Source organism: Lampetra fluviatilis, chromosome 58 (genome assembly GCF_964198595.1).
Source record: "Lampetra fluviatilis chromosome 58, kcLamFluv1.1, whole genome shotgun sequence".
Lineage (NCBI taxonomy): Eukaryota > Metazoa > Chordata > Hyperoartia > Petromyzontiformes > Petromyzontidae > Lampetra > Lampetra fluviatilis.
Window position 1 is genome coordinate 4,568,411 of NC_136332.1, and position 27,862 is coordinate 4,596,272.

At 55.9% G+C, this 27,862-nt stretch overlaps 1 protein-coding gene across 1 annotated transcript in view; it reads right to left on the reverse strand.

Annotated features, from left to right (window-relative positions):
• Positions 1 to 115: 115 nt before the first annotated feature.
• The window catches only part of LOC144950520 (BAI1-associated protein 3-like), a 100,275-nt gene continuing 72,528 nt past the window's right edge, over positions 116 to 27,862 (reverse strand). The window contains exons 18-29 of the mRNA XM_078880658.1: positions 27,303 to 27,520; positions 25,330 to 25,486; positions 24,635 to 24,769; positions 23,786 to 23,995; positions 21,512 to 21,703; positions 19,619 to 19,684; positions 18,233 to 18,312; positions 16,572 to 16,680; positions 14,845 to 14,916; positions 11,156 to 11,239; positions 5,007 to 5,121; positions 116 to 314 (exon numbers count right to left, since the gene is read on the reverse strand). Coding sequence (XP_078736784.1) covers positions 181 to 314; positions 5,007 to 5,121; positions 11,156 to 11,239; positions 14,845 to 14,916; positions 16,572 to 16,680; positions 18,233 to 18,312; positions 19,619 to 19,684; positions 21,512 to 21,703; positions 23,786 to 23,995; positions 24,635 to 24,769; positions 25,330 to 25,486; positions 27,303 to 27,520 — 1,572 coding nt within the window. The 3' untranslated portion in view covers positions 116 to 180. The remainder of the gene's footprint in view (positions 315 to 5,006; positions 5,122 to 11,155; positions 11,240 to 14,844; positions 14,917 to 16,571; positions 16,681 to 18,232; positions 18,313 to 19,618; positions 19,685 to 21,511; positions 21,704 to 23,785; positions 23,996 to 24,634; positions 24,770 to 25,329; positions 25,487 to 27,302; positions 27,521 to 27,862) is intronic.

Below are 27,862 nucleotides of genomic sequence, written 5' to 3' on the forward strand. Positions count from 1 at the left end.
TCTGTGTGTGTGTGTCTCTGTGTGTGTGCCTGTGTGTGTCTGTCTTTGTGTGTGTGTCTGTGTGTGTGTGTCTGTGTGTGTCTCTCTGTGTGTGTGTGTCCCTGTCCCTGTGAGTGTGTCTGTCTCTCTGTGTCTCTCTCTCTCTCTGTGTGTGTGTCTGTCTCTCTGTGTGTGTGCGACTCACAAGCTGAGCGTCTCGTCCACCAGGACGTGTGTCCCCCTCTCCCCGGCCCGTGTGCTCCTGGCCTTGACGTCTCCAAACGTGGAGCGAGGCAGGAGACGGATCTTCACGATCGGCCGGATCTGCCCCTTGTCTGCACGGCACACGGCGCAAAGCAAAGACCACGGCTGCCTCAGGGTGGGTGACTCGGTGGGTGACTCAGGGTGGGTGAATCAGAGTGGGTGACTCAGAGTGGGTGACTCAGAGTGGGTGACTCAAGGTGGGTGACTCAGGGTGGGTGACTCAGGGTGGGTGGACTCAGGGTGGGTGGACTCAGGGTGGGTGGACTCAGGGTGGGTGACTCGGGGTGGGTGACTCAGGGTGGGTGACTCAGGGTGGGTGACTCAGGGTGGGTGGCTCAGGGTGGGTGACTCAGGGTGGGTGACTCAGGGTGGGTGACTCAGGGTGGGTGACTAAGGGTGTGTGACTCAGGGTGGGTGACTCAGGGTGGGTGACTCAGGGTGGGTGACTCAGGGTGGGTGACTCAGGGTGGGTGACTCAGGGTGGGTGACTCAGGGTGGGTGACTCGGGGTGGGTGACGCAGGGTGGGTGACTCAGGGTGGGTGATGCAGGGTGGGTGACTCAGGGTGGGTGACTCAGGGTGGGTGACTCGGTGGGTGACTCAGGGTGGGTGACTCGGGGTGGGTGATGCAGGGTGGGTGACTCAGGGTGGGTGACTCAGGGTGGGTGACTCAGGGTGGGTGACTCGGGGTGGGTGACTCAGGGTGGGTGGACGCTGGGTGGGTGACTCAGGGTGGGTGACGCTGGGTGGGTGACGCTGGGTGGGTGACTCAGGGTGGGTGACACTGGGTGGGTGACTCAGGGTGGGTGACTCAGGGTGTGTGACTCAGGGAGGGTGACTCAGGGTGGGTGACTCAGGGTGTGTGACTCAGGGTGGGTGACTCAGGGTGGGTGACTCAGGGTGGGTGACTCAGGGTGGGTGACTCAGGGTGGGTGACTCAGGGTGGGTGACTCAGGGTGGGTGACTCAGGGAGGGTGACTCAGGGAGGGTGACTCAGGGTGGGTGACTCAGGGTGGGTGACTCAGGGTGGGTGACTCGGGGTGGGTGACGCAGGGTGGGTGACTCAGGGTGGGTGATGCAGGGTGGGTGACTCAGGGTGGGTGACTCAGGGTGGGTGACTCGGTGGGTGACTCAGGGTGGGTGACTCGGGGTGGGTGATGCAGGGTGGGTGACTCAGGGTGGGTGACTCAGGGTGGGTGACTCAGGGTGGGTGACTCAGGATGGGTGACTCAGGGTGGGTGACTCAGGGTGGGTGACTCAGGGTGGGTGGTCGCTGGGTGGGTGACGCTGGGAGGGTGACTCAGGGTGGGTGACTCAGGGAGGGTGACTCAGGGTGGGTGACTCAGGGAGGGTGACTCAGGGTGGGTGACTCAGGGTGGGTGACTCAGGGTGGGTGACTCAGGGTGGGTGACTCAGGGAGGGTGACTCAGGGAGGGTGACTCAGGGTGGGTGACTCAGGGTGGGTGACTCAGGGTGGGTGACTCGGTGGGTGACTCAGGGTGGGTGACTCAGGGTGGGTGACTGGGTGGGTGACTCAGGGTGGGTGACTCGGGGTGGGTGACTCAGGGTGGGTGACTCAGGGTGGGTGGACGCTGGGTGGGTGACTCAGGGTGGGTGACGCTGGGTGGGTGACGCTGGGTGGGTGACTGGGTGGGTGACTCAGGGTGGGTGACTCAGGGTGGGTGACTCAGGGAGGGTGACTCAGGGTGGGTGACTGGGTGGGTGACTCAGGGTGGGTGACTCAGGGTGGGTGACTCGGGGTGGGTGACTCAGGGTGGGTGGACGCTGGGTGGGTGACGCTGGGTGGGTGACGCTGGGTGGGTGACTCAGGGTGGGTGACACTGGGTGGGTGACTCAGGGTGGGTGACTCAGGGTGTGTGACTCAGGGAGGGTGACTCAGGGTGGGTGACTCAGGGTGTGTGACTCAGGGTGTGTGACTCAGGGTGGGTGACTCAGGGTGGGTGACTCAGGGTGGGTGACTCAGGGTGGGTGACTAAGGGTGGGTGACTCAGGGTGGGTGACTCAGGGTGGGTGACTCAGGGAGGGTGACTCAGGGTGGGTGACTCAGGCTGGGTGACGCTGGGTGGGTGACTCAGGGTGGGTGACTCAGGGTGGGTGGTCGCTGGGTGGGTGACGCTGGGAGGGTGACTCAGGGTGGGTGACTCAGGGAGGGTGACTCAGGGTGGGTGACTCAGGGAGGGTGACTCAGGGTGGGTGACTCAGGGTGGGTGACTCAGGGTGGGTGACTCAGGGAGGGTGACTCAGGGTGGGTGACTCGGTGGGTGTCTCAGGGTGGGTGACTCAGGGTGGGTGACTCAGGGAGGGTGACTCAGGGTGGGTGACTGGGTGGGTGTCTCAGGGTGGGGGACTCGGGGTGGGTGACTCAGGGTGGGTGACTCAGGGTGGGTGGACGCTGGGAGGGTGACTCAGGGTGGGTGACTCGGGGTGGGTGACTCAGGGTGGGTGACTCAGGGTGGGTGGACGCTGGGAGGGTGACTCGGGGTGGGTGACTCGGGGTGGGTGACTCGGGGTGGGTGACTCAGGGTGGGTGACGCTGGGTGGGTGACGCTGGGTGGGTGACTCAGGGTGGGTGACTAAGGGTGTGTGACTCAGGGTGGGTGACTCAGGGTGGGTGACTCAGAGTGGGTGACTCAGGGTGGGTGACTCAGGGTGGGTGACTCAGGGTGGGTGACTCAGGGTGGGTGACTCAGGGTGGGTGACGCTGGGTGGGTGACTCAGGGTGGGTGACTCAGGGTGGGTGACTCAGGGTGGGTGACTCAAGGTGGGTGACTCGGTGGGTGACTCAGGGTGGGTGACTCAGGGTGGGTGACTCAGGGTGGGTGACTCGGGGTGGGTGACGCAGGGTGGGTGACTCAGGGTGGGTGATGCAGGGTGGGTGACTCAGGGTGGGTGACTCAGGGTGGGTGACTCGGTGGGTGACTCGGGGTGGGTGACTCGGGGTGGGTGATGCAGGGTGGGTGACTCAGGGTGGGTGACTCAGGGTGGGTGACTCAGGGTGGGTGACTCAGGATGGGTGACTCAGGGTGGGTGACTCAGGGTGGGTGACTCAGGGTGGGTGGTCGCTGGGTGGGTGACGCTGGGAGGGTGACTCAGGGTGGGTGACTCAGGGAGGGTGACTCAGGGTGGGTGACTCAGGGTGGGTGACTCAGGGAGGGTGACTCAGGGAGGGTGACTCAGGGTGGGTGACTCAGGGTGGGTGACTCAGGGTGGGTGACTCGGTGGGTGACTCAGGGTGGGTGACTCAGGGTGGGTGACTGGGTGGGTGACTCAGGGTGGGTGACTCGGGGTGGGTGACTCAGGGTGGGTGACTCAGGGTGGGTGGACGCTGGGTGGGTGACTCAGGGTGGATGACGCTGGGTGGGTGACGCTGGGTGGGTGACTGGGTGGGTCGACTCAGGGTGGGTGACTCAGGGTGGGTGACTCAGGGTGGGTGACTCAGGGAGGGTGACTCAGGGTGGGTGACTGGGTGGGTGACTCAGGGTGGGTGACTCAGGGTGGGTGACTCGGGGTGGGTGACTCAGGGTGGGTGGACGCTGGGTGGGTGACTCAGGGTGGGTGACGCTGGGTGGGTGACGCTGGGTGGGTGACTCAGGGTGGGTGACACTGGGTGGGTGACTCAGGGTGGGTGACTCAGGGTGTGTGACTCAGGGAGGGTGACTCAGGGTGGGTGACTCAGGGTGGGTGACTCAGGGTGTGTGACTCAGGGTGGGTGACTCAGGGTGGGTGACTCAGGGTGGGTGACTCAGGGTGGGTGACTCAGGGTGGGTGACTAAGGGTGGGTGACTCAGGGTGGGTGACTCAGGGTGGGTGACTCAGGGTGGGTGACTCAGGGTGGGTGACTCAGGGTGGGTGACTCAGGCTGGGTGACGCTGGGTGGGTGACTCAGGGTGGGTGACTCAGGGTGGGTGGTCGCTGGGTGGGTGACGCTGGGAGGGTGACTCAGGGTGGGTGACTCAGGGAGGGTGACTCAGGGTGGGTGACTCAGGGAGGGTGACTCAGGGTGGGTGACTCAGGGTGGGTGACTCAGGGTGGGTGACTCAGGGAGGGTGACTCAGGGTGGGTGACTCGGTGGGTGACTCAGGGTGGGTGTCTCAGGGTGGGTGACTCAGGGTGGGTGACTCAGGGAGGGTGACTCAGGGTGGGTGACTGGGTGGGTGTCTCAGGGTGGGGGACTCGGGGTGGGTGACTCAGGGTGGGTGACTCAGGGTGGGTGGACGCTGGGAGGGTGACTCAGGGTGGGTGACTCGGGGTGGGTGACTCAGGGTGGGTGACTCAGGGTGGGTGGACGCTGGGAGGGTGACTCGGGGTGGGTGACTCGGGGTGGGTGACTCGGGGTGGGTGACTCAGGGTGGGTGACGCTGGGTGGGTGACGCTGGGTGGGTGACTCAGGGTGGGTGACGCTGGGTGGGTGACTCAGGGTGGGTGACGCTGGGTGGGTGACTCGGGGTGGGTGACTCGGGGTGGGTGACTCGGGGTGGGTGACTCAGGGTGGGTGACGCTGGGTGGGTGACTCCGGGTGAGTTACTCCGGGTGGGTGACTCCAGGTGGGTGACTCAGGGTGGGTGACTCAGGGTGGGTGACTCAGGGTGGGTGACTCCGGGTGGGTGACTCCGGGTGAGTGACTCCGGGTGAGTGACTCCGGGTGGGTGACCCAGGGTGGGTGACGCTGGGTGGGTGACTCAAAGTGGGTGACTCAAAGTGGGTGACTCAGGGTGGTGGACGCGGGGTGAAGTGGACGACTACCGTCTCCGCCGGGAAGGGCGACGTTGAGCACCTCCACCACGAGGAGTTGTCTCCCGTGGTCGTAGAAGCACTTGAGGGCGAGACTCCCAAACGACCTCCTCTGGAGGGTCGACTTCTGGGGGGACACGGGGGAGCGCAACTCACTCACCTACCCACTCACTCACTCACTCACCCACTCACTCACCCACTCTCTCACCCATTCACTCACTCACCTACCCACTCACTCACTCACCTACTCACTCACCTACCCACTCACTCACTCACCTACCCACTCACTCACTCACCTACTCATTCACCCACTCTCCCACCCACTCACTCACTCACTCACCCACCCACTCACTCACCTACCCACTCACCTACCCACTCACTCACTCACCTACTCACTCAATCACCTACTCACTCACTCACCCACTCACTCACCTACCCACTCACTCATTCACTCACCTACCCACTCACTCACCTACCCACTCACTCACCTACTCACTCACTCACCCACTCAGTCACTCACTCACTTACTTACCTACTCACTCACCCACTCACCAACTCACTCACCTACTCACTCACTCAATCACCCACTCAGTCACTCACCCACCCACTCACTCATCTACCCACTCACTCACTTACTCACCTACTCACTCACCCACTCACCTACCCACTCACTCACCTATGCACTCACTCACCCACTCAGTCACTCACTCACTTACTCACCTACTCACTCACCCACTCACCTACTCACTCACCTACTCACTCACTCACCCACTCAGTCACTCACCCACCCACTCACTCACTCACTCACCTACCCACTCACTCACCTACCCACTCACTCACCTACACAGTCACTCACCTACCCACTCACCCACTCACCTACCCACTCACTCACCCACTCACTCACCTACCCACTCACTCAACTACCCACTCACCCACTCACCTACCCACTCACTCACTCACTCACCTACTCACTCACTCACCCACTCACTCACTCACCCACTCACCTACCCACTCACTCATTCACCTACTCACTCACCCACTCACCCACTCACCTACCCACTCACTCATTCACCTACTCACTCACCTACTCACTCACCCACTCACTCACCTACTCACTCATTCACTCACCTACCCACTCATTCACCTACCCACTCACTCACTCACCTACCCACTCACTCACTCACCTACTCACTCACCCACTCTCCCACCCACTCACTCACTCACCTACCCACTCACCCATTCACCTACTCACTCACCCACTCACTCACCTACCCACTCACTCACCCACCTACCCACTCACTCACCCACTCACTCACCTACCCACTCACCTACCCACTCACCTACCCACTCACCTACCCACTCACCTACCCACTCACTCACCTACTCACTCACCTACCCACTCACTCACCTACCCACTCACTCACCTACCCACTCACTCACCTACCCACTCACTCACTCACCTACCCACTCAATCACCTACCCACTCACTCACCTATTCACTCACTCACCTACCCACCCACTCACTCACCTACCCACCCACTCACTCACCTACCCACTCACTCACCTACCCACTCATCTACCCAATCACTCACCTACCCACTCACTCACCTACCCACTCACTCATCTACTCACTCACTCAACTACTCACCCACTCACTCACCTACTCACTCACTCACTCGCTTACCCACTCACTCACCTACCCAATCACTCATCTACTTACTCACCTACCCACCCACCCACTTACTCACTCACCTACCCACTCACTCACCTACTACTCACTCACCCACCCACTCACTCACCCACTCACTCACCTACCCACTCGCTCACCTACCCACTCACTCACCTACCCACTCACTCACCTACCAACCACTCACTCACCTACCCACTCACTCACTAACCTACCCACCCACTCACCTACCCACTCACTCACCTACCTACTCACACACCTACCCTCTCATTCACCTACCAACTCACTCACCTACAAACTCACTCACCTACCCACTCACTCACCTACTTACTCACACACCTATGGGCAGTGTTGAGTCTATGGGTAGTGTTGAGTCTATGGGCAGTGTTGAGTCTATGGGTAGTGTTGAGTCTATGGGCAGTGTTGAGTCTATGGGTAGTGTTGAGTCTATGGGCAGTGTTGAGTCTATGGGTAGTGTTGAGTCTATGGGCAGTGTTGAGTCTATGGGTAGTGTTGAGTCTATGGGCAGTGTTGAGTCTATGGGTAGTGTTGAGTCTATGGGCAGTGTTAGTCTACGGGCAGTGTTAGTCTATGGGCAGTGTTAGTCTATGGGCAGTGTTAGTCTAAGGGCAGTGTTAGTCTACGGGCAGTGTTAGTCTACGGGCAGTGTTAGTCTACGGGCAGTGTTGAGTCTATGGGCAGTGTTGAGTCTATGGGCAGTGTTGAGTCTATGGGCAGTGTTGAGTCTATGGGCAGTGTTGAGTCTATGGGCAGTGTTGAGTCTATGGGCAGTGTTGAGTCTATGGGCAGTGTTGAGTCTATGGGCAGTGTTGAGTCTATGGGCAGTGTTGAGTCTATGGGCAGTGTTGAGTCTATGGGCAGTGTTGAGTCTATGGGCAGTGTTGAGTCTATGGGCAGTGTTGAGTCTATGGGCAGTGTTGAGTCTATGGTGCAGTGTTGAGTCTATGGTGCAGTGTTGAGTCTATGGGCAGTGTTGAGTCTATGGGCAGTGTTGAGTCTATGGGCAGTGTTGAGTCTATGGGCAGTGTTGAGTCTATGGGCAGTGTTGAGTCTATGGGCAGTGTTGAGTCTATGGGCAGTGTTGAGTCTATGGGCAGTGTTGAGTCTATGGGCAGTGTTAGTCTATGGGCAGTGTTAGTCTATGGGCAGTGTTAGTCTATGGGCAGTGTTGAGTCTATGGGCAGTGTTAGTCTATGGGCAGTGTTAGTCTATGGGCAGTGTTAGTCTATGGGCAGTGTTAGTCTATGGGCAGTGTTGAGTCTATGGGCAGTGTTGAGTCTATGGGCAGTGTTGAGTCTATGGGCAGTGTTGAGTCTATGGGCAGTGTTAGTCTATGGGCAGTGTTGAGTCTATGGGCAGTGTTGAGTCTATGGGCAGTGTTGAGTCTATGGGCAGTGTTAGTCTATGGGCAGTGTTGAGTCTATGGGCAGTGTTGAGTCTATGGGCAGTGTTAGTCTATGGGCAGTGTTGAGTCTATGGGCAGTGTTGAGTCTATGGGCAGTGTTAGTCTATGGGCAGTGTTGAGTCTATGGGCAGTGTTAGTCTATGGGCAGTGTTAGTCTATGGGCAGTGTTAGTCTATGGGCAGTGTTAGTCTATGGGCAGTGTTGAGTCTATGGGCAGTGTTGAGTCTATGGGCAGTGTTGAGTCTATGGGCAGTGTTGAGTCTATGGGCAGTGTTGAGTCTATGGGCAGTGTTAGTCTATGGGCAGTGTTAGTCTATGGGCAGTGTTGAGTCTATGGGCAGTGTTGAGTCTATGGGCAGTGTTGAGTCTATGGGCAGTGCTGAGTCTATGGGCAGTGTTAGTCTATGGGCAGTGTTAGTCTATGGGCAGTGTTAGTCTATGGGCAGTGTTAGTCTATGGGCAGTGTTGAGTCTATGGGCAGTGTTGAGTCTATGGGCAGTGTTGAGTCTATGGGCAGTGTTGAGTCTATGGGCAGTGTTGAGTCTATGGGCAGTGCTGAGTCTATGGGCAGTGCTGAGTCTATGGGCAGTGTTAGTCTATGGGCAGTGTTAGTCTATGGGCAGTCTTGAATCTATGGGCAGTGTTAGTCTATGGGCAGTGTTAGTCTATGGGCAGTGTTAGTCTATGGGCAGTCTTGAATCTATGGGCAGTGTTAGTCTATGGGCAGTGTTGAGTCTATGGGCAGTCTTGAATCTATGGGCAGTGTTAGTCTATGGGCAGTGTTAGTCTATGGGCAGTGTTAGTCTAAGGGCAGTGTTAGTCTAAGGGCAGTGTTAGTCTATGGGCAGTGTTAGTCTAAGGGCAGTGTTAGTCTATGGGCAGTGTTAGTCTATGGGCAGTGTTAGTCTATGGGCAGGTGTTAGTCTATGGGCAGTGTTAGTCTATGGGCAGTGTTAGTCTATGGGCAGTGTTAGTCTAAGGGCAGTGTTAGTCTATGGGCAGTGTTAGTCTATGGGCAGTGTTAGTCTATGGGCAGGTGTTAGTCTATGGGCAGTGTTAGTCTAAGGGCAGTGTTAGTCTATGGGCAGTGTTAGTCTATGGGCAGTGTTAGTCTATGGGCAGTGTTAGTCTATGGGCAGTGTTAGTCTATGGGCAGTGTTAGTCTATGGGCAGTGTTAGTCTATGGGCAGTGTTAGTCTATGGGCAGTGTTAGTCTATGGGCAGTGTTAGTCTATGGGCAGTGTTGAGTCTATGGGCAGTGTTAGTCTATGGGCAGTGTTAGTCTATGGGCAGTGTTAGTCTATGGGCAGTGTTGAGTCTATGGGCAGTGTTAGTCTATGGGCAGTGTTAGTCTATGGGCAGTGTTAGTCTATGGGCAGTGTTGAGTCTATGGGCAGTGTTAGTCTATGGGCAGTGTTGAGTCTATGGGCAGTGTTAGTCTAAGGGCAGTGTTAGTCTATGGGCAGTGTTGAGTCTATGGGCAGTGTTGAGTCTACGGGCAGTGTTAGTCTAAGGGCAGTGTTAGTCTAAGGGCAGTGTTAGTCTATGGGCAGTGTTAGTCTATGGGCAGTGTTAGTCTATGGGCAGTGTTGAGTCTATGGGCAGTGTTAGTCTATGGGCAGTGTTAGTCTATGGGCAGTGTTAGTCTATGGGCAGTGTTAGTCTATGGGCAGTGTTAGTCTATGGGCAGTGTTGAGTCTATGGGCAGTGTTAGTCTATGGGCAGTGTTGAGTCTATGGGCAGTGTTAGTCTAAGGGCAGTGTTAGTCTATGGGCAGTGTTGAGTCTATGGGCAGTGTTGAGTCTACGGGCAGTGTTAGTCTAAGGGCAGTGTTAGTCTAAGGGCAGTGTTAGTCTATGGGCAGTGTTAGTCTATGGGCAGTGTTAGTCTATGGGCAGTGTTGAGTCTATGGGCAGTGTTAGTCTATGGGCAGTGTTAGTCTATGGGCAGTGTTAGTCTATGGGCAGTGTTAGTCTATGGGCAGTGTTAGTCTATGGGCAGTGTTTAGTCTATGGGCAGTGTTAGTCTATGGGCAGTGTTAGTCTATGGGCAGTGTTAGTCTATGGGCAGTGTTAGTCTATGGGCAGTGTTAGTCTATGGGCAGTGTTAGTATATGGGCAGTGTTGAGTCTATGGGCAGTGTTAGTCTATGGGCAGTGTTAGTATATGGGCAGTGTTAGTCTACGGGCAGTGTTAGTCTACGGGCAGTGTTAGTCTATGGGCAGTGTTAGTCTATGGGCAGTGTTGAGTCTATGGGCAGTGTTGAGTCTATGGGCAGTGTTAGTCTATGGGCAGTGTTAGTCTATGGGCAGTGTTAGTCTATGGGCAGTGTTAGTATATGGGCAGTGTTGAGTCTATGGGCAGTGTTAGTCTATGGGCAGTGTTAGTATATGGGCAGTGTTAGTCTACGGGCAGTGTTAGTCTACGGGCAGTGTTAGTCTATGGGCAGTGTTAGTCTATGGGCAGTGTTGAGTCTATGGGCAGTGTTGAGTCTATGGGCAGTGTTAGTCTATGGGCAGTGTTAGTCTATGGGCAGTGTTAGTCTATGGGCAGTGTTAGTCTATGGGCAGTGTTAGTCTATGGGCAGTGTTGAGTCTATGGGCAGTGTTGAGTCTATGGGCAGTGTTAGTCTATGGGCAGTGTTAGTCTATGGGCAGTGTTAGTCTATGGGCAGTGTTAGTCTATGGGCAGTGTTAGTCTATGGGCAGTGTTAGTCTATGGGCAGTGTTAGTATATGGGCAGTGTTAGTCTATGGGCAGTGTTAGTCTACGGGCAGTGTTAGTCTATGGGCAGTGTTAGTCTATGGGCAGTGTTGAGTCTATGGGCAGTGTTGAGTCTATGGGCAGTGTTAGTCTATGGGCAGTGTTAGTCTATGGGCAGTGTTAGTCTATGGGCAGTGTTAGTCTATGGGCAGTGTTACTCTATGGGCAGTGTTGAGTCTATGGGCAGTGTTGAGTCTATGGGCAGTGTTAGTCTATGGGCAGTGTTAGTCTATGGGCAGTGTTAGTCTATGGGCAGTGTTAGTCTATGGGCAGTGTTAGTCTGCTACCTGTTCACTGCATCGACTTTGCAGTATTTTCACGACGAGTCCAGCAGTGTGAGTCATCTTCAGTTTCAGCTCCCGGTCCAACTCCTGTCAGCAAATAAAATGAATTTCGATTTAAATTTCGATTTAAAGCTTTCGTGACTGCAGGGATCCTGCATAATGCATGGGCATAATATGACTTTGAAACCCCCCCCGCCCACCTCCTACGCATTTCCCATGAATATGCTAAATTCCTCTTGATATGCACATTCTTTTTGTTAAGGCGCTCTTCTTCTTCCACCTCCAACCCAGCTTATATATAAGCTCCTAGCTTGGCAGTGTCTCATTCTTCACCTGAAGACGGCTGCTTGCCTTGTAGCCGAAACGTCGTGAGAATTATTTTATTTTATTATGTTTTATTTTTATTATTTTATTACTTCCCTTCTACGTGACTTTACCGAAAGAACCAAGAAGACAAATGAAATGAGTAATATTTGAAAAAAATATTTTTTTAAACACCCTTTAATGAAATGTACCCTACTAGTAATGGCAGAACTCCACGACTCCAGGAAGTGGCCCCGAAGTTTGCCACGACGTAAGGGGGCCGTGGCCAATTACAGCCAACGTGAGTTGAGCGTGGACAATTAGACCCAAGCCGAAACATAAGATAGAAAAAAGAAATATAGTCTTTCGATTTAAAGCTTTCGTGACTGCAGGGATTCATCTTCTTGGTTCTTTCGGTAAAGTCACGTAGAAGGGAAGCAATAAAATAATAAAAATAAAACACAATAAAATAATTCTCACGACGTTTCGGCCACAACGCAAGCAGCCGTCCTCAGGTGGAGAACAGGTCTGTCGAGAAGACAGAGTCAGACTCTGCCTGTCTTCTCTACGTGACTTTACAGAAAGAACCAAGAAGGTAATATAGTATTGTCATCAGTATGACATAAGCATACCAAGTTCGCAGTCGATGCCACATTGGGATGGAAGTGGCTTAAAATTGAGTTACAAGATTTGAGGATACAACAACAGACAGAGTTGAGTTAAAACACATTGTCCTGCGGAGGGAGCTGGTAGGAACGTTGGGTTGCTCGGTCAATGGCCTGCAGGGTCAACGGCGGCGTGGTGTATTCCGCAAATATGCCCGACTGTGAGGGCGGGCACAAGCCGGCGTGAGTAGGTTAAACGTTGAGTTTTATAAGGGCACCACGGGGTGACCAGCCCCTCCCCACCCAGCCCCACCCCACCCTCCCCACCCAGCCCCACCCTCCCCACCCAGCCCCTCCCCACCCCTCCCACCCCCCCACCCAGCCCCTCCCCACCCTCCCCACCCTCCCCTCCCCACCCTCCCCACCCTCCCCTCCCCATCCAGTCCCACCCTCCCCACCCTCCCCACCCAGCCCCACCCTCCCCACCCTCCCCACCCCTCCCACCCCCCACCCAGCCCCACCCTCCCCACCCAGCCCCTCCTCACCCTCCCCACCCAGTCCCACCCTCCCCACCCAGCCCCTCCCCACCCTCCCCACCCTCCCCTCCCCACCCAGCCCCACCCTCCCTACCCAGCCCTTCCCTGCATGACGGACGGACACAATAATCCCCTGTGGGCTGGTGTAACCAGGAGGTTCCTACCAGTATAAAAGCGTGTAAAAGTAAAAAAACACAAAGACCACCCCCCCCCCAGAAAAAAAAATCTAAATTTGAAAATAATTTCCTGCCTAAAATATTAAAAAAATGCACTAACACATAGGATGGACTTTTTATTTTTTTTTACAATAATGTCTAATAGTGTTTTGTATTACATTGCTCTGTTGATTTCTTTTTTTATCTTTTCTCGTTTCATTGTATGTACTGGCAGAGATTAGGGATTAATACAATAAAATACAACCATAACCACAATCACATAAACATGAATCTATTTTATAGCAATATATTGGGGTTGGACATTTTTGAGCATATTTGAATATTGGGGGGGGATGTGTTTCCAAAATATATCTTATAATTACGGCCTTGATGTGTGTGTGTGCATTTGTGTGTGTGTGATTGACTGATGCTGCTGCTGCTGTATGTACGTATGTTGAACTTCTTTCGCACCGTACGTAGCCAACCATGCGAATCGGAGGTGCTGCTGATGATGATGATGTGTGTGTGAGTCTATGATTGGCTGATGATGATGATGATGATATTGCTGCTGATGATGATGATGTGTGTGTGAGTCTATGATTGGCTGATGATGATGATGATATTGCTGCTGATGATGATGATGATGTGTGTGTGAGTCTATGATTGGCTGATGATGATGATATTGATGCTGCTGATGCTGACGATGTGTGTGTGAGTCTATGATTGTCTGATGATGATGATATTGCTGCTGATGCTGCTGATGATGATGTGTGTGTGAGTCTATGATTGGCTGATGATGATGATGATATTGCTGCTGATGATGATGATGTGTGTGTGAGTCTATGATTGGCTGATGATGATGATATTGATGCTGCTGATGCTGACGATGTGTGTGTGAGTCTATGATTGGCTGATGATGATGATGATGATGATATTGCTGCTGATGCTGCTGATGATGATGTGTGTGTGAGTCTATGATTGGCTGATGATGATGATGATATTGCTGCTGATGATGATGATTTGTGTGTGAGTCTATGATTGGCTGATGATGATGATATTGATGCTGCTGATGCTGACGATGTGTGTGTGAGTCTATGATTGGCTGATGATGATGATGATGATATTGCTGCTGATGCTGCTGATGATGATGTGTGTGTGAGTCTATGATTGGCTGATGATGATGATGATGATATTGATGCTGCTGATGCTGACGATGTGTGTGTAAGTCTATGATTGGCTGATGATGATGATGATATTGCTGCTGATGCTGCTGATGATGATGTGTGTGTGAGTCTATGATTGGCTGATGATGATGATGTTGCTGATGCTGCTGATGATGATGTGTGTGTGAGTCTATGATTGGCTGATGATGCTGATGTTGCTGCTGATGATGATGATGTGTGTGAGTCTATGACTGGCTGATGATGATGTTGTTGCTGCTGATGATGATGTGTGTGTGAGTCTATGATTGGCTGATGATGATGTTGCTGCTGCTGATGATGATGTGTGTGTGAGTTTATGATTGTCTGATGTTGATGATGTTGCTGCTGATGATGACGATGTGTGTGTGTGAGTCTATGATTGGCTGATGATGATGATGTGTGTGAGTCTATGATTGGCTGATGATGATGTTGTTGCTGCTGCTGATGATGATGATGATGTGTGTGTGTGAGTTTATGATTGTCTGATGTTGATGATGTTGCTGCTGATGATGATGACGATGTGTGTGTGAGTCTATGATTGTCTGATGTTGATGATGTTGCTGCTGATGATGATGACGATGTGTGTGTGAGTCTATGATTGGCTGATGATGATGATGATGATGTGTGTGTGAGTCTATGATTGTCTGATGATGTTGCTGCTGATGATGATGATGTGTGTGTGAGTCTATGATTGGCTGATGATGATGATGATGTGTGTGTGAGTCTATGATTGTCTGATGATGTTGCTGCTGATGATGATGATGTGTGTGTGAGTCTATGATTGGCTGATGATGATGATGTTGCTGATGATGATGATGTGTGTGTGAGTCTATGATTGGCTGATGATGTTGCTGCTGATGCTGATGATGATGATGTGTAAGTTCGACTCACCACAAACTCCTTGAGCTCCAGGGAGACAGAAGCATGGGCCCGATCGCTCGGGTTGTAAATATCCAACAGCGCCTGATGCACCACACGCACACACACACATATACACACACATACACATATACACACACATACACACACATACACACACACACATACACACACGCAGGGCACACATACACACACACATACACACACACACACACATACACACATACACACACATACACACACACATACACACACACATACACACACACACATACACACACACATATACACACACACACATGCACATATACACACATACACACACACATACACACACACATACACACACACACACGGACACACACACACACATACACACACATACACATACACACACACGCACATTGGCTATACAGCAAGATAATACGATAAATCGCTGAACCTTAAACACACAGTCGTTCGTAAAAGTTGAAGGGCGGTATAGTACTATAGTGATAGAGCAAGTGCAGAATCACCGAACCGGAATTGATAGCTTGGAAGCATTTAGCGCGGGGCCCTTGAAAGTGCGGGGCCCGTAGCTACTACTACACGTGTAGTAGCTACTACTACACGTGTAGTAGTAGCTACTACTACACGTGTAGTAGCTACTACTACTACATATGTAGTAGCTACTACTACATATGTAGTAGCTACTACTACATATGTAGTAGCTACTACTACATATGTAGTAGCTACTACTACATATGTAGTAGCTACTACTACATATGTAGTAGCTACTACTACACGTGTAGTAGTAGCTACATATGTAGTAGCTACTACTACACGTGTAGTAGTAGCTACATATGTAGTAGCTACTACTACACGTGTAGTAGTAGCTACTACATATGTAGTAGCTACTACACATGTAGTAATAGCTACGTATGTAGTAGCTACTACACATGTAGTAATAGCTACGTATGTAGTAGCTACTACTACACATGTAGCTACTACTACACGTGTGGCAGATACTACACATGTAGTAGTAGCTACATTTGTAGCTACTATTACACATGTAGCTACTACTACACGTGTAGTAGTAGCTACATATGTAGCAGCTACTACATGTGTAATAGCTACTTATACTGGTAGGAACCACCTGGTTCCACCAGCCCACAGGGGATTATTGTGTCCGTCCGTCGTGCATCCAAAAATGGACGGGGTGGGGCTGGGTGGAGAGGGGAGGGTGGGGAGGGGCTCAGTGGGGAGGGTGGGGAGGGGCTGGTTGTGGAGGGGAGGGTGAGGAGGGACTGGGTGGGGAGGGTGGGGCTGGGTGGGGAGGGGCTGGTCACCCCGTGGTGCCCTTATAAAACTCAACGTTTAACCTACTCACGCCGGCTTGTGCCCGCCCTCACAGTCGGGCATATTTTCGGAATACACCACGCCGCCGTTGACCCTGGCCATTGACCGAGCAACCCAACGTTCCTACCAGCTCCCTCCGCAGGAGGAATGTGTTCAACAGGTAGGAACAACAGGTTCCACACTTGCCCACCAGGGATTATTTGTCTGTCTGTCGTGCACGAATGCGCTGTCCAACCAAGTTCCTACCTGCCCACTCCGAAGGAACGTGTTGTAGCAGCCACGACATTAGCTACTTTTGCTGCTAGGATCATCCGGCACGGGTTGTGGGGCCTATAGGGCTGCGCTCAGCATCTCTGAAGAGCCTGCGGCGACTACCTGGGTGACATTTGCCTGCGTCTCACCTGTGCGGCCATGTCCATCCTGGAATAGAAGTCGATGGAGCGTGGCTTCTTCTCGGAGACTATCTCCACGAGCATCGTCACCGTGCTCGTCCACAGCTCCTCCAACAGCCTGTGCCCCACACACACGCAGCACACACGCGTCACACACGCAGCTCCTCCAACAGGCTGTGCCCCACACACACACACACACAGCACGCACGCGTCACACACGCAGCTCCTCCAACAGCCTGTGCCCCACACACACACACACAGCACGCACGCGTCACACACGCAGCTCCTCCAACAGCCTGTGCCCCACACACACACACACACAGCACGCACGCGTCACACACGCAGCTCCTCCAACAGGCTGTGCAAACACACACACACACACGCGTCACACACACAGCTCCTCCAACAGCCTGCGCTGCACACACACACACAGCACACGTCACACACACAGCTCCTCCAACAGGCTGTGCCCCCCACACACGCAGCACGCACGCGTCACACACGCAGCTCCTCCAACAGCCTGTGCCACACACACACACAGCACACACGCGTCACACACGCAGCTCCTCCAACAGCCTGTACCACACACACACACAGCACACACGCGTCACACACGCAGCTCCTCCAACAGGCTGTGCAAACACACACACACACACACGCGTCACACACACAGCTCCTCCAACAGCCTGCGCTGCACACACACACACAGCACACGTCACACACACAGCTCCTCCAACAGGCTGTGCCCCCCACACACGCAGCACGCACGCGTCACACACGCAGCTCCTCCAACAGGATGTGCCACACACACACACGCAGCACGCACGCGTCACACACGCAGCTCCTCCAACAGGCTGTGCAAACACACAGCACGCGTCACACACACAGCTCCTCCAACAGCCTGCGCTGCACACACACACACGCAGCACGCAGCACACACGCAGCTCCTCCAACAGCCTGTGCCCCCCACACACACACACACAGCACGCACACGTCACACACGCAGCTCCTCCAACAGCCTGTGCCCCCCACACACACACGCAGCACGCGTCACACACACAGCTCCTCCAACAGGCTGTGCCCCCCACACACACACAGCACACACACGTCACACACACAGCTCCTCCAACAGCCTGTGCCCCCCCCACACACACACAGCATGCATCACACACACACAGCTCCTCCAACAGCCTATGCCCCCACACACACAACACACACACGCAGCTATACGACGACACGATCTGAATTGACAGGAGGGTGGGGAGTGGGGGGGGGTGGTATTGGGTTGGGGTGGGGAGTGGGGGAGGGGGGAGTGGGGGAGGGGGAGTGGAGCAGGGGGGGAGGGGGGAGTGGGGAGGGGGGGAGTGGGGGAGTGGGGTGGGGGGGAGGGGAGCAGGGGGGGGAGGGGGGGAGTGGGGGAATGGGGGGGGAAGTGGGGAGTGGGGGGGGGAGGGGGGTGGGGGGGAGTGGGGCAGGGGGGGGAGTGGAGCAGGGGGGGGGAGGGGGGAATTGGGGGGAAGTGGGGGGGAGTGGGGGGGGGGGGGAGTGGGGGAGGGGGGGAGTGGGGGAATGGGGGAGAAGTGGGGGGGGAGGGGGGGGAGGGGGGAGTGGAGCAGTGGGGGGAGGGGGGGGAGTGGGGGGAGTGGAGGGGGGGGAGTGGGGGGGGTCACCTCTGGAAGCGACCGTGACTGAGCGTCTCAAAGAGGACACGGATCGTCTTGTTGAGGAAGTCCGACAGAGACTCGACGGCCTGCGAAACGACACACAAAGACAAAGATCCCCCGTGTAGCCCTAACAGACTGTAGGGGCAAGTGCTGTAATCGAGCACCTATAAAGGCCGGCACGGCACACGAGGGGGTGGGTGGCCAGCACCACTCTCCCCCCAGTAGCGATGTTTACACATCGCACCGGGTACTCATTTGAGGCTGAGTCGACCTATTGGAGAACCCGGGTGGCCAGATTCGTAGCGTTAACCACTACACTGTGGTGAGATGTTATCTGGTGTGCAGGAGGTCGTGGCTTCGATCCCGACCCTGACGCCTGCTGCTGTATATTTGGAGTTTGCGTGTCTCTCTCTCTTCATCATCATCATCAGGGTGGCTAGGAGATGTTAACTACCTCGCCTGGTCTACAGGAGGTCGTGGGTTCGATCTTGAACCCCTGACGATGGCTGCTGTATATTTGGAGTTTGCGTGTCTCTCTCATCATCATCATCATCACGGTGGCTAGGAGATGTTAACTACCTCGCCTGGTGTACAGGAGGTCGTGGGTTCGATCCCGAACCCACGACGTCTGCTGCTGTATATTTGGAGTTTGCGTGTCTCTCTCTCTCATCATCATCATCACGGCGGCTGGGAGATGTTGACTACCTCGCCTGGTGTACAGGAGGTCGTGGGTTTCATCTCGACCCTGACGCCTGCTGTGTGTATTTGGAGTTTGCGTGTCTCTCTCATCATCATCACGGTGGCTAGGTGATGTCTCTCTCTCGCTCTCTCCCTTGTGGTCGTGTGGATTTCTCTCCGGGTCCCACGGTTATTCAACCTCCGCATTTAGAATCGACGTCAAGCGTTTAGAGTTGTTTGGCTGCTGCTGTACATTTCCAGGTCGATGGTGATGATGATGATGATTCGGATAAGCCGCTTCGTTGAGGAGTCATTTTTTTGGTTGTCGTTGTGAGAGTTGTTGTCATTGTTGTTGTTGTTGTTGTCGTTGTCATTGTCATTGTCGTTGTTGTCGTCGTTGTTGTTGTCATTGTCATTGTTGTTGTTGTCGTTGTTGTCATTGTCATTGTTGTTGTTGTTGTCGTCGTTGTTGTCATTGTCATTGTTGTTGTGGTTGTTGTTGTCATTGTCATTGTTGTTGTGGTTGTTGTTGTCATTGTCATTGTTGTTGTGGTTGTTGTTGTCATTGTCATTGTTGTTGTTGTCGTTGTTGTTGTCATTGTCATTGTTGTCGTCGTTGTTGTTGTCATTGTCATTGTCGTTGTTGTTGTCGTCGTTGTTGTCATTGTCATTGTTGTCGTCGTTGTTGTTGTCGCTACCTGCTGGTGCACCTACCTGTTGGCTGGAGGAGACGCTGCTGGCGCCCATGGCCAGCAGGTTTGTCCGGGTGACCGCCTGGATCTGCGGGATGAGAAGGGCGATTCGCGCTCGAGGACGGTCCAGTAGGATTTGGGGGTCACCACGGGTTTTGATTCGATAATTGGTTTTTAAATCCTTTATATTAAGTTCACTTGCAAGCTTGCTTGCTTGCGCGCTTACGACCGTGCAAATCTTTCGGTCGTTTTTTAACCCACTTCCCGTGATCCAATCGAGCTGACATTTTGCACACAGACTCGTTGTGCGTGACAATTTATTTTCGTGAAGAACAAATTCAAATTTTTTACACTTTTTAGGACAAAAATATTATATTTAATTACCAATTGCTTAATGGTTGCATGCAATCATCTGACCGATAGGTGGCAGCCATCCCAAGCCAGGGGACGAGAGGACTCTAGCCGCCACGCATATAAAGGATTTATAGTGAAAAACTTTGTTTTTACGGGTTAATGTTTTTTACCCTTTTATCTGGCAACAAAACTGACACCTTTTTTACAAGGAGTCTAGTTTGCATAGACCACAATACCTGCGGTCATAATGCAAACAAAAAACACAACTCTGATAATGTATGCACTGTCCTTGAAGTTGATTGGTCCACAAGCGAGACAGCTTTCCTTAGAGCCCAGTCTCACATGGTGTTGGACCAGATGACGCCAAAAGGCGCACAACTCAAAGACAATGCACCATCAGAGTATGAGAGCTCGGGGTAAGAATTTACACCATTGGAACCTCATTTGCCAGTAAAAAATATGATAATTGTTTTTTTGATTCCTTACCCGTACCCGTACCCGGCCTCACCAGGGTCGCAAACGGGTACCCGTACCCGTACCCGGCCGTACCCGTACCCTACCCGTACCCAGCCGGGTACGGGTATGGTACGGGTATCGGGTACCCGATTGCGACCTCTGGGATGAAGCCATGTTGCAGGCGCGGGTGGGTTGATTCTAGGAACTTAAATTGTGAGAAGAGACAAGACGTTGGGAAATGAGTGACAAACGGTGACTCACCAGTGACTCACGGCCTACCCGTACCCGGCCGGGTACGGGTAGCCGGGTATCGGGTACCCGGTTGCGACCTCTGCCACAACGGCTAGGAGATGTTGACGACCTCGCCGGGTGTACGGGAGGTCGTGGGTTCGATCCTGGCCCTAACGCCTGCTCCGGCCTTACTGCGGCCCTACTGCGGCCCTACTGCGGCCCTACCGTGGCCCTACCGGGGCCCTACCGTGGCCCTACCGGGGCCCTACCGGGGCCCTACCGGGGCCCTACCGGGGCCCTACTGCGGCCCTACCGGGGCCCTACTGCGGCCCTACTGGGGCCCTACTGGGGCCCTACTGCGGCCCTACTGGGGCCCTACTGTGGCCCTACTGCGGCCCTACTGGGGCCCTACTGCGGCCCTACTGGGGCCCTACTGTGGCCCTACTGCGGCCCTACTGCGGCCCTACTGGGGCCCTACTGGGGCCCTACTGCGGCCCTACTGGGGCCCTACTGTGGCCCTACTGCGGCCCTACTGTGGCCTTACTGCGGCCCTACTGGGGCCCTACTGTGGCCCTACTGCGGCCCTACTGCGGCCCTACTGCGGCCCTACTGGGGCCCTACTGTGGCCCTACTGCGGCCCTACTGCGGCCCTACTGCGGCCCTACTGCGGCCCTACTGGGGCCCTACTGGGGCCCTATTGCGGCCCTACTGGGGCCCTACTGGGGCCCTACTGGGGCCCTACTGCGGCCCTACTGGGGCCTTACTGTGGCCCTACTGCGGCCCTACTGTGGCCCTACTGCGGCCCTACTGTGGCCCTACTGCGGCCCTACTGGGGCCCTACTGCGGCCCTACTGTGGCCCTACTCCAGGCTCACCATCTCGCGCAGGCGGCGCAGGATGTCCCCGATGGGGCCGTCAAGGCGGCCCTCGGTGTCGCGGAGCTGCGCCCGGAGCATCCGCCGTGCCGTCTCCACCTCGGCCTGGCTCAGGCCCGGCCACGACCACTGCTCGGGCAGCGCCGACAGCGAGTTCCACACCAGCTCCACGTTGTTCACGCCGATGCAGAACTGCGCACACACACGTGGTGCAAACACACACACACACGCTCGCACACGCGCGCAAACACACGCACACATGCACACGCGCGCAAACACACACACACACATGCACACGCGCGCAAACACACGCACACATGCACACGCGCGCAAACACACGCACACATGCACACGCGCGCAAACACACGCACACATGCACACGCGCGCAAACACACACACACACATGCACACGCGCGCAAACACACACACACACATGCACACGCGCGCAAACACACGCACACATGCACACGCGCGCAAACACACACACACACATGCACACGCGCGCAAACACACGCACACATGCACACGCGCGCAAACACACACACACACATGCACACGCGCGCAAACACACACACACATGCACACGCGCGCAAACACACACACACACATGCACACGCGCGCAAACACACACACACATGCACACGCGCGCAAACACACGCACACATGCACACGCGCGCAAACACACACGCACACATGCACACGCGCGCAAACACACGCACACATGCACACGCGCGCAAACACACACACACACATGCACACGCGCGCAAACACACACACACACATGCACACGCGCGCAAACACACACACACATGCACACGCGCGCAAACACACACACACACATGCACACGCGCACAAACACACACACACATGCACACGCGGTGCAAACACACACACACATGCACACGCGCGCAAACACACACACACATGCACACGCGCGCAAACACACACACACATGCACACGCGCGCAAACACACACGCACACATGCACACGCGCGCAAACACACACACACATGCACACGCGCGCAAACACACACACACACATGCACACGCGCGCAAACACACACACACATGCACACGCGGTGCAAACACACACACACACACATGCACACGCGCGCAAACACACGCACACATGCACACGCGCGCAAACACACACACACACATGCACACGCGCGCAAACACACGCACACATGCACACGCGCGCAAACACACACACACATGCACACGCGGTGCAAACACACACACACACATGCACACGCGCGCAAACACACACACACATGCACACGCGGTGCAAACACACACACACACATGCACACGCGCGCAAACACACACACACATGCACACGCGCGCAAACACACACACACATGCACACGCGCGCAAACACACACACACACACGCACACGCGCGCAAACACACACACACATGCACACGCGGTGCAAACACACACACACACATGCACACGCGCGCAAACACACACACACATGCACACGCGGTGCAAACACACACACACACATGCACACGCGCGCAAACACACGCACACATGCACACGCGGTGCAAACACACACACACACACATGCACACGCGGTGCAAACACACACACACACATGCACACGCGCGCAAACACACACACACACATGCACACGCGGTGCAAACACACACACACACATGCACACGCGCGCAAACACCCGTCCGAGCTTGCAACAAGGCTGTAGGGGCAAGTGCCGTTTGTGAGCGACGCCTATGAAGGCCGGCACGGTGGCACACGAGGGGGTGGGTGGCCAGCACCACGCCCGGCCGCCTTTGTCTCCCCAGTGGCGATGTTTACCACGCACCGCACCAGGTACTCATTTGAGGCTGAGTCGAGCTAGGGGAGGCCCAGGACCGCTACAGGTAATTGTTACCGGTGTTGGCCACGAGCGGGAAACCCCCACTCACTCCACTCTCCCCCCCCCCCACCACCTCTCCCCCCCACCACCTCTCTCCCCCAACTATCCTCCCCCACCTCTCTCCCCCCACCTCTCTCCCCCCACCTCTCTCACCCACCTCTCTCACCCACCTCTCTCCCCCACCTCTCTCCCCCCACCTCTCCCCCCCACCTCTCCCCCCCCACCTCTCTCACCCACCTCTCTCCCCCAACCTCTCTCCCCCCACCTGTCTCCCCCCGACCTCTCTTCCCCCACCTCTCTCCCCCCACCTCTTCCCCACCCCCCCACCCCCCATCCCTCCCCCAATCCCCCCCCCCACCCCCCCCCACCCCCCCACCCCCCACCCTCTCACCTGCCGGGCGAGCGTGGTCACGGCCTCTGCCGTCAAGGCCAGTGCGACCGGCCCGGCCATGATGGAGCGTCGCCGCAGGCCGCCACCACCACCACCACCGCCACCACCACCGGCCACCGCCACCGCCGCCGCCATCGCCTCCGGGCAGCCGAGGCCGGCCAGCTTCCGCGACACGAGCTGGGCGTAGCCCACGGCCGACTTGCTGATGCCCTGCCGGGGAAGGGAGCGCGACGAGGCCGGTGGTCACGCGCAGGGCGCTCGGTTTATTTTTGGCCGATCGCGTCAAGGAGCGTTGGAATCGACGGCCGCGTCAAACTGCCCCCCCCCCCCCCCCCCCCCCCGGTCGTCATCCTCGCAGCGGCGGCGAACAAAGACGGCGGAGGGGACCGCATCATCATCGTCGTCATGTGTGAGTCTATGGGTCTCTGTGTGAGTCTATGTGTCTCTGTGTGAGTCTATGGGTCTCTGTGTGAGTCTATGGGTCTCTGCGTGAGTCTATGGGTCTCTGTGTGAGTTTATGGGTCTCTGTGTGAGTCTATGCGTCTCTGTGTGAGTCTATGTGTCTCTGTGTGAGTCTATGGGTCTCTGTGCGAGTCTATGGGTCTCTGCGTGAGTCTATGGGTCTCTGTGCGAGTCTATGTCTGCACGTTGAACTTCTTTCGCACCGTACGTAGCCAGCCGTGCTAATCGGTGGTGCGGGAGGACGCACAAGAAACTAAACATAAAAAAAATCGTTCTTAAAAAAAGAGCTTGCAAATCGAGATGATTTAGAAGCGCAGCTCCTGTCCGTGACCCCCATCACATCGAGAGCTACGGCGGCGGCGTGGACGAAAGTGTCCCAAGGCTCACGTCCACGATCTTGGACTGCGTCTTGGTGGGATGTGGCCAGCGCAGCTGCTGCCACAGCTCGCAGAAGTCCTGGAAGCACTTGGCCGAGTCGACGGCCGAGCTGCTGTGCTTGGCACCGGCCATCTCCGGCGTCAGCTGTGCGGAGAGGGGTGGGGGGGGGAGAAACGACGTTGAGTCCATGTCCCGTGGCTCGTCCGGTGATCGTGGTGGCTAGGAGATGTTAACTACCTCACCTGGTGTACAGGAGGTCGTGGGTTCGATCCCGACCCTGACGACGCGTGTCTCTCTTTCATCATCATCATCACGGTGGCTAGGAGATGTTAACTACCTCGCCTGGTGTGCAGGAGGTCGTGGGTTCGATCCTGACCCTTACGACGCCTGCTACTGTACATTTGGAGTTTACGTGTCTCTCTCTCATCATCATCACGGTGGCTAGGAGATGTTAACTACCTCGCCTGGTGTGCAGGAGGTCGTGGGTTCGATCGTGACCCTGACGCCTGCTGCTGTATATTTGGAGTTTACGTGTCTCTCTCTCATCATCATCACGGTGGCTAGGAGATGTTAACTCCCTCGCCTGGTGTACAGGAGGCCGTGGTTTCGATCCCGACCCTGACGACGCCTGCTGCTGTATATTTGGAGTTTGCGTCTCTCTCTCTCTCTCCCCCCGTGGTCGCGTGGGGACCCGCCGCTCTCACCGTGTCGGCCTCCACCGCCTGGTCCATCACGGAGGACACTTTGCTTCCCACGACGTGGAACCAGCTCCAGAAGACGCCCGAGAACCACTCGTGCAGCGCCACGAGGGCGCCCGGCGCCGCCGACGGAGCCGCCACCTCGACCGCCGCCGGCGCTCCACTGCACGCACCGTGGCCGCACCGGCAGAGTGTGAGCGGCGGGGGGGGGGGGGGGGGCGGGGGGGTGGTGGCGCTGGGAAGGTCACGGGGGGAGGTGGTGATGCTGGGAAGGTCACGTGGTGGGGGGGTGGTGGCACTGGGAAGGTCACGTGGGGGTGGGGGGGGTGATGCTGGGAAGGTCACGTGGGGCACTGGGATGGCCACGTGGGGGGGGGTGGCGGCACTGGGAAGGTCACGGGGGGAGGTGGTGATGCTGGGAAGGTCACGTGGTGGGGGGGTGGTGGCACTGGGAAGGTCACGTGGTGGGGGGGGGCACTGGGAAGGTCACGTGAGGGGGGGGTGGTGCTGGGAAGGTCACGTGGTGGGGGGGTTGGTGGCACTGGGAAGGTCACGTGGTGGGGGGGGGGCACTGGGAAGGTCACTGTGGGGAGTGGGGGCGCTGGGAAGGTCATGTGGTGGGGGGGGGCACTGGGAAGGTCACGTGGGGGGGGGGGGGGTGGCACTGGGAAGGTCACTGTGGGGGGTTGGCGGCACTGGGAAGGTCACGTGGTGGGGGGGGGGCACTGGGAAGGTCACGTGAGGGGGGGGGGGGCACTGAGAAGGTCACGTGGGGGTGGCGGCACTGGGAAGGTCACGTGGTGGGGTTGGTGGCACTGGGAAGGTCACGTGAGGGGGGGGGGGGCACTGGGAAGGTCACGGGGGGAGGTGGTGATGCTGGGAAGGTCACGTGGTGGGGGGGGGGGGGTGGCGGCACTGGGAAGGTCACGTGGTGAAGGGGGCAGCAGTGGGACACACGAACGGATGGACTAGAATATAGTGAAGCAGGTAGACACACTGGCAGATGGATAGACAGACGGACAGACAGACGAACAGACAGACGGACAGACAGACCGATGGATGGATGACCAGACAGAGGAACAGACAGACGAAAAGACGAGATGAACAGACACTGGCACAGACGAACAGACAGACAGACAGACGAACAGACACTCAGACAGACGAACAGACACTGGGACAGACGAACAGACACTGGGACAGACGAACAGACAGACGAACAGATGAGCAGACACTGGGACAGACGAACAGACAGACAGACGAACAGACACTGGGACAGATGAACAGACAGACAGACAGACGAACAGACACTGGGACAGACGAACAAACAGACTAGCAGACGAACAGACACTGTGACAGACGAACAGACACTGGGACAGACGAACAAACAGACACTGGGACAGACGAACAAACAGACACTGGGACAGACGAACAGACAGACAGACAGACAGACGAACAGACACTGGCACAGACGAACAGACAGATAGACGAACAGACACTGGGACAGACGAACAAACAGACAGACAGACGAACAGACACTGGGACAGACGAACAAACAGACAGACAGACGAACAGACACTGGGACAGACAAACAGACAGACGAGCAGACGAACAGACACTGTGACAGACGAACAGACAGACAGACAGACGAACAGACACTGGGACAGACGAACAAACAGACACTGGGACAGACGAACAAACAGACACTGGGACAGACGAACAGACACTGGGACAGACGAACAGACACTGGGACAGACCAACAGACACTCAGACAGACGATCAGACACTGGGACAGACGAACAGACAGACGAACAGACACTCGGACAGACGAACAGACAGACGAACAGACAGACAGACACTCAGACAGACGAACAGACAGACGAACAGACAGACGAACAAACAGACGAACAGACAGACAGACACTCAGACAGACGGCCGGCCGCGAGTGTGATGGAGCGCTGCGGTGTGCATGTGCTGCTCACGCTCCGCTCAGCCGCTCCGTGTCGGTGCGCAGCGTGAGCACCACCAGGTAGAGACGCAGCGTCGTCTCCGCCGTGTGCGCGCTCGGGGCGGCGCTCGGGGCGGTGCCGGCGGTGGTGCCGGTGGTGGTGGTGGTGCCGGTGGTGGTGGCGGTGGTGCCGGTGGCGATGCCCAGTGAGTCGCTCACGCCCCGCATCGTGGCGCGCACATCGGGGCCAAGCTGCCGGGGGACGACGCCAGGGGGGAAGAGTGACCCACAGACTCACGCAGAGAGCCATAGACTCGCATAGAGGCCCACAGACTCGCATAGAGGCCCATAGACTCACAAAGAGAGCCATAGACTCACACAGAGACCCACAGACTCACATAGAGACCCACAGACTCACACAGAGACCCACAGACTCACACAGAGACCCACAGACTCACACAGAGACCCACAGACTCACACAGGGACCCACAGACTCACACAGAGACCCACAGACTCACACAGAGACCCACAGACGCACACAGAGACCCACAGACTCACACAGAGACCCACAGACTCACACAGAGACCCACAGAC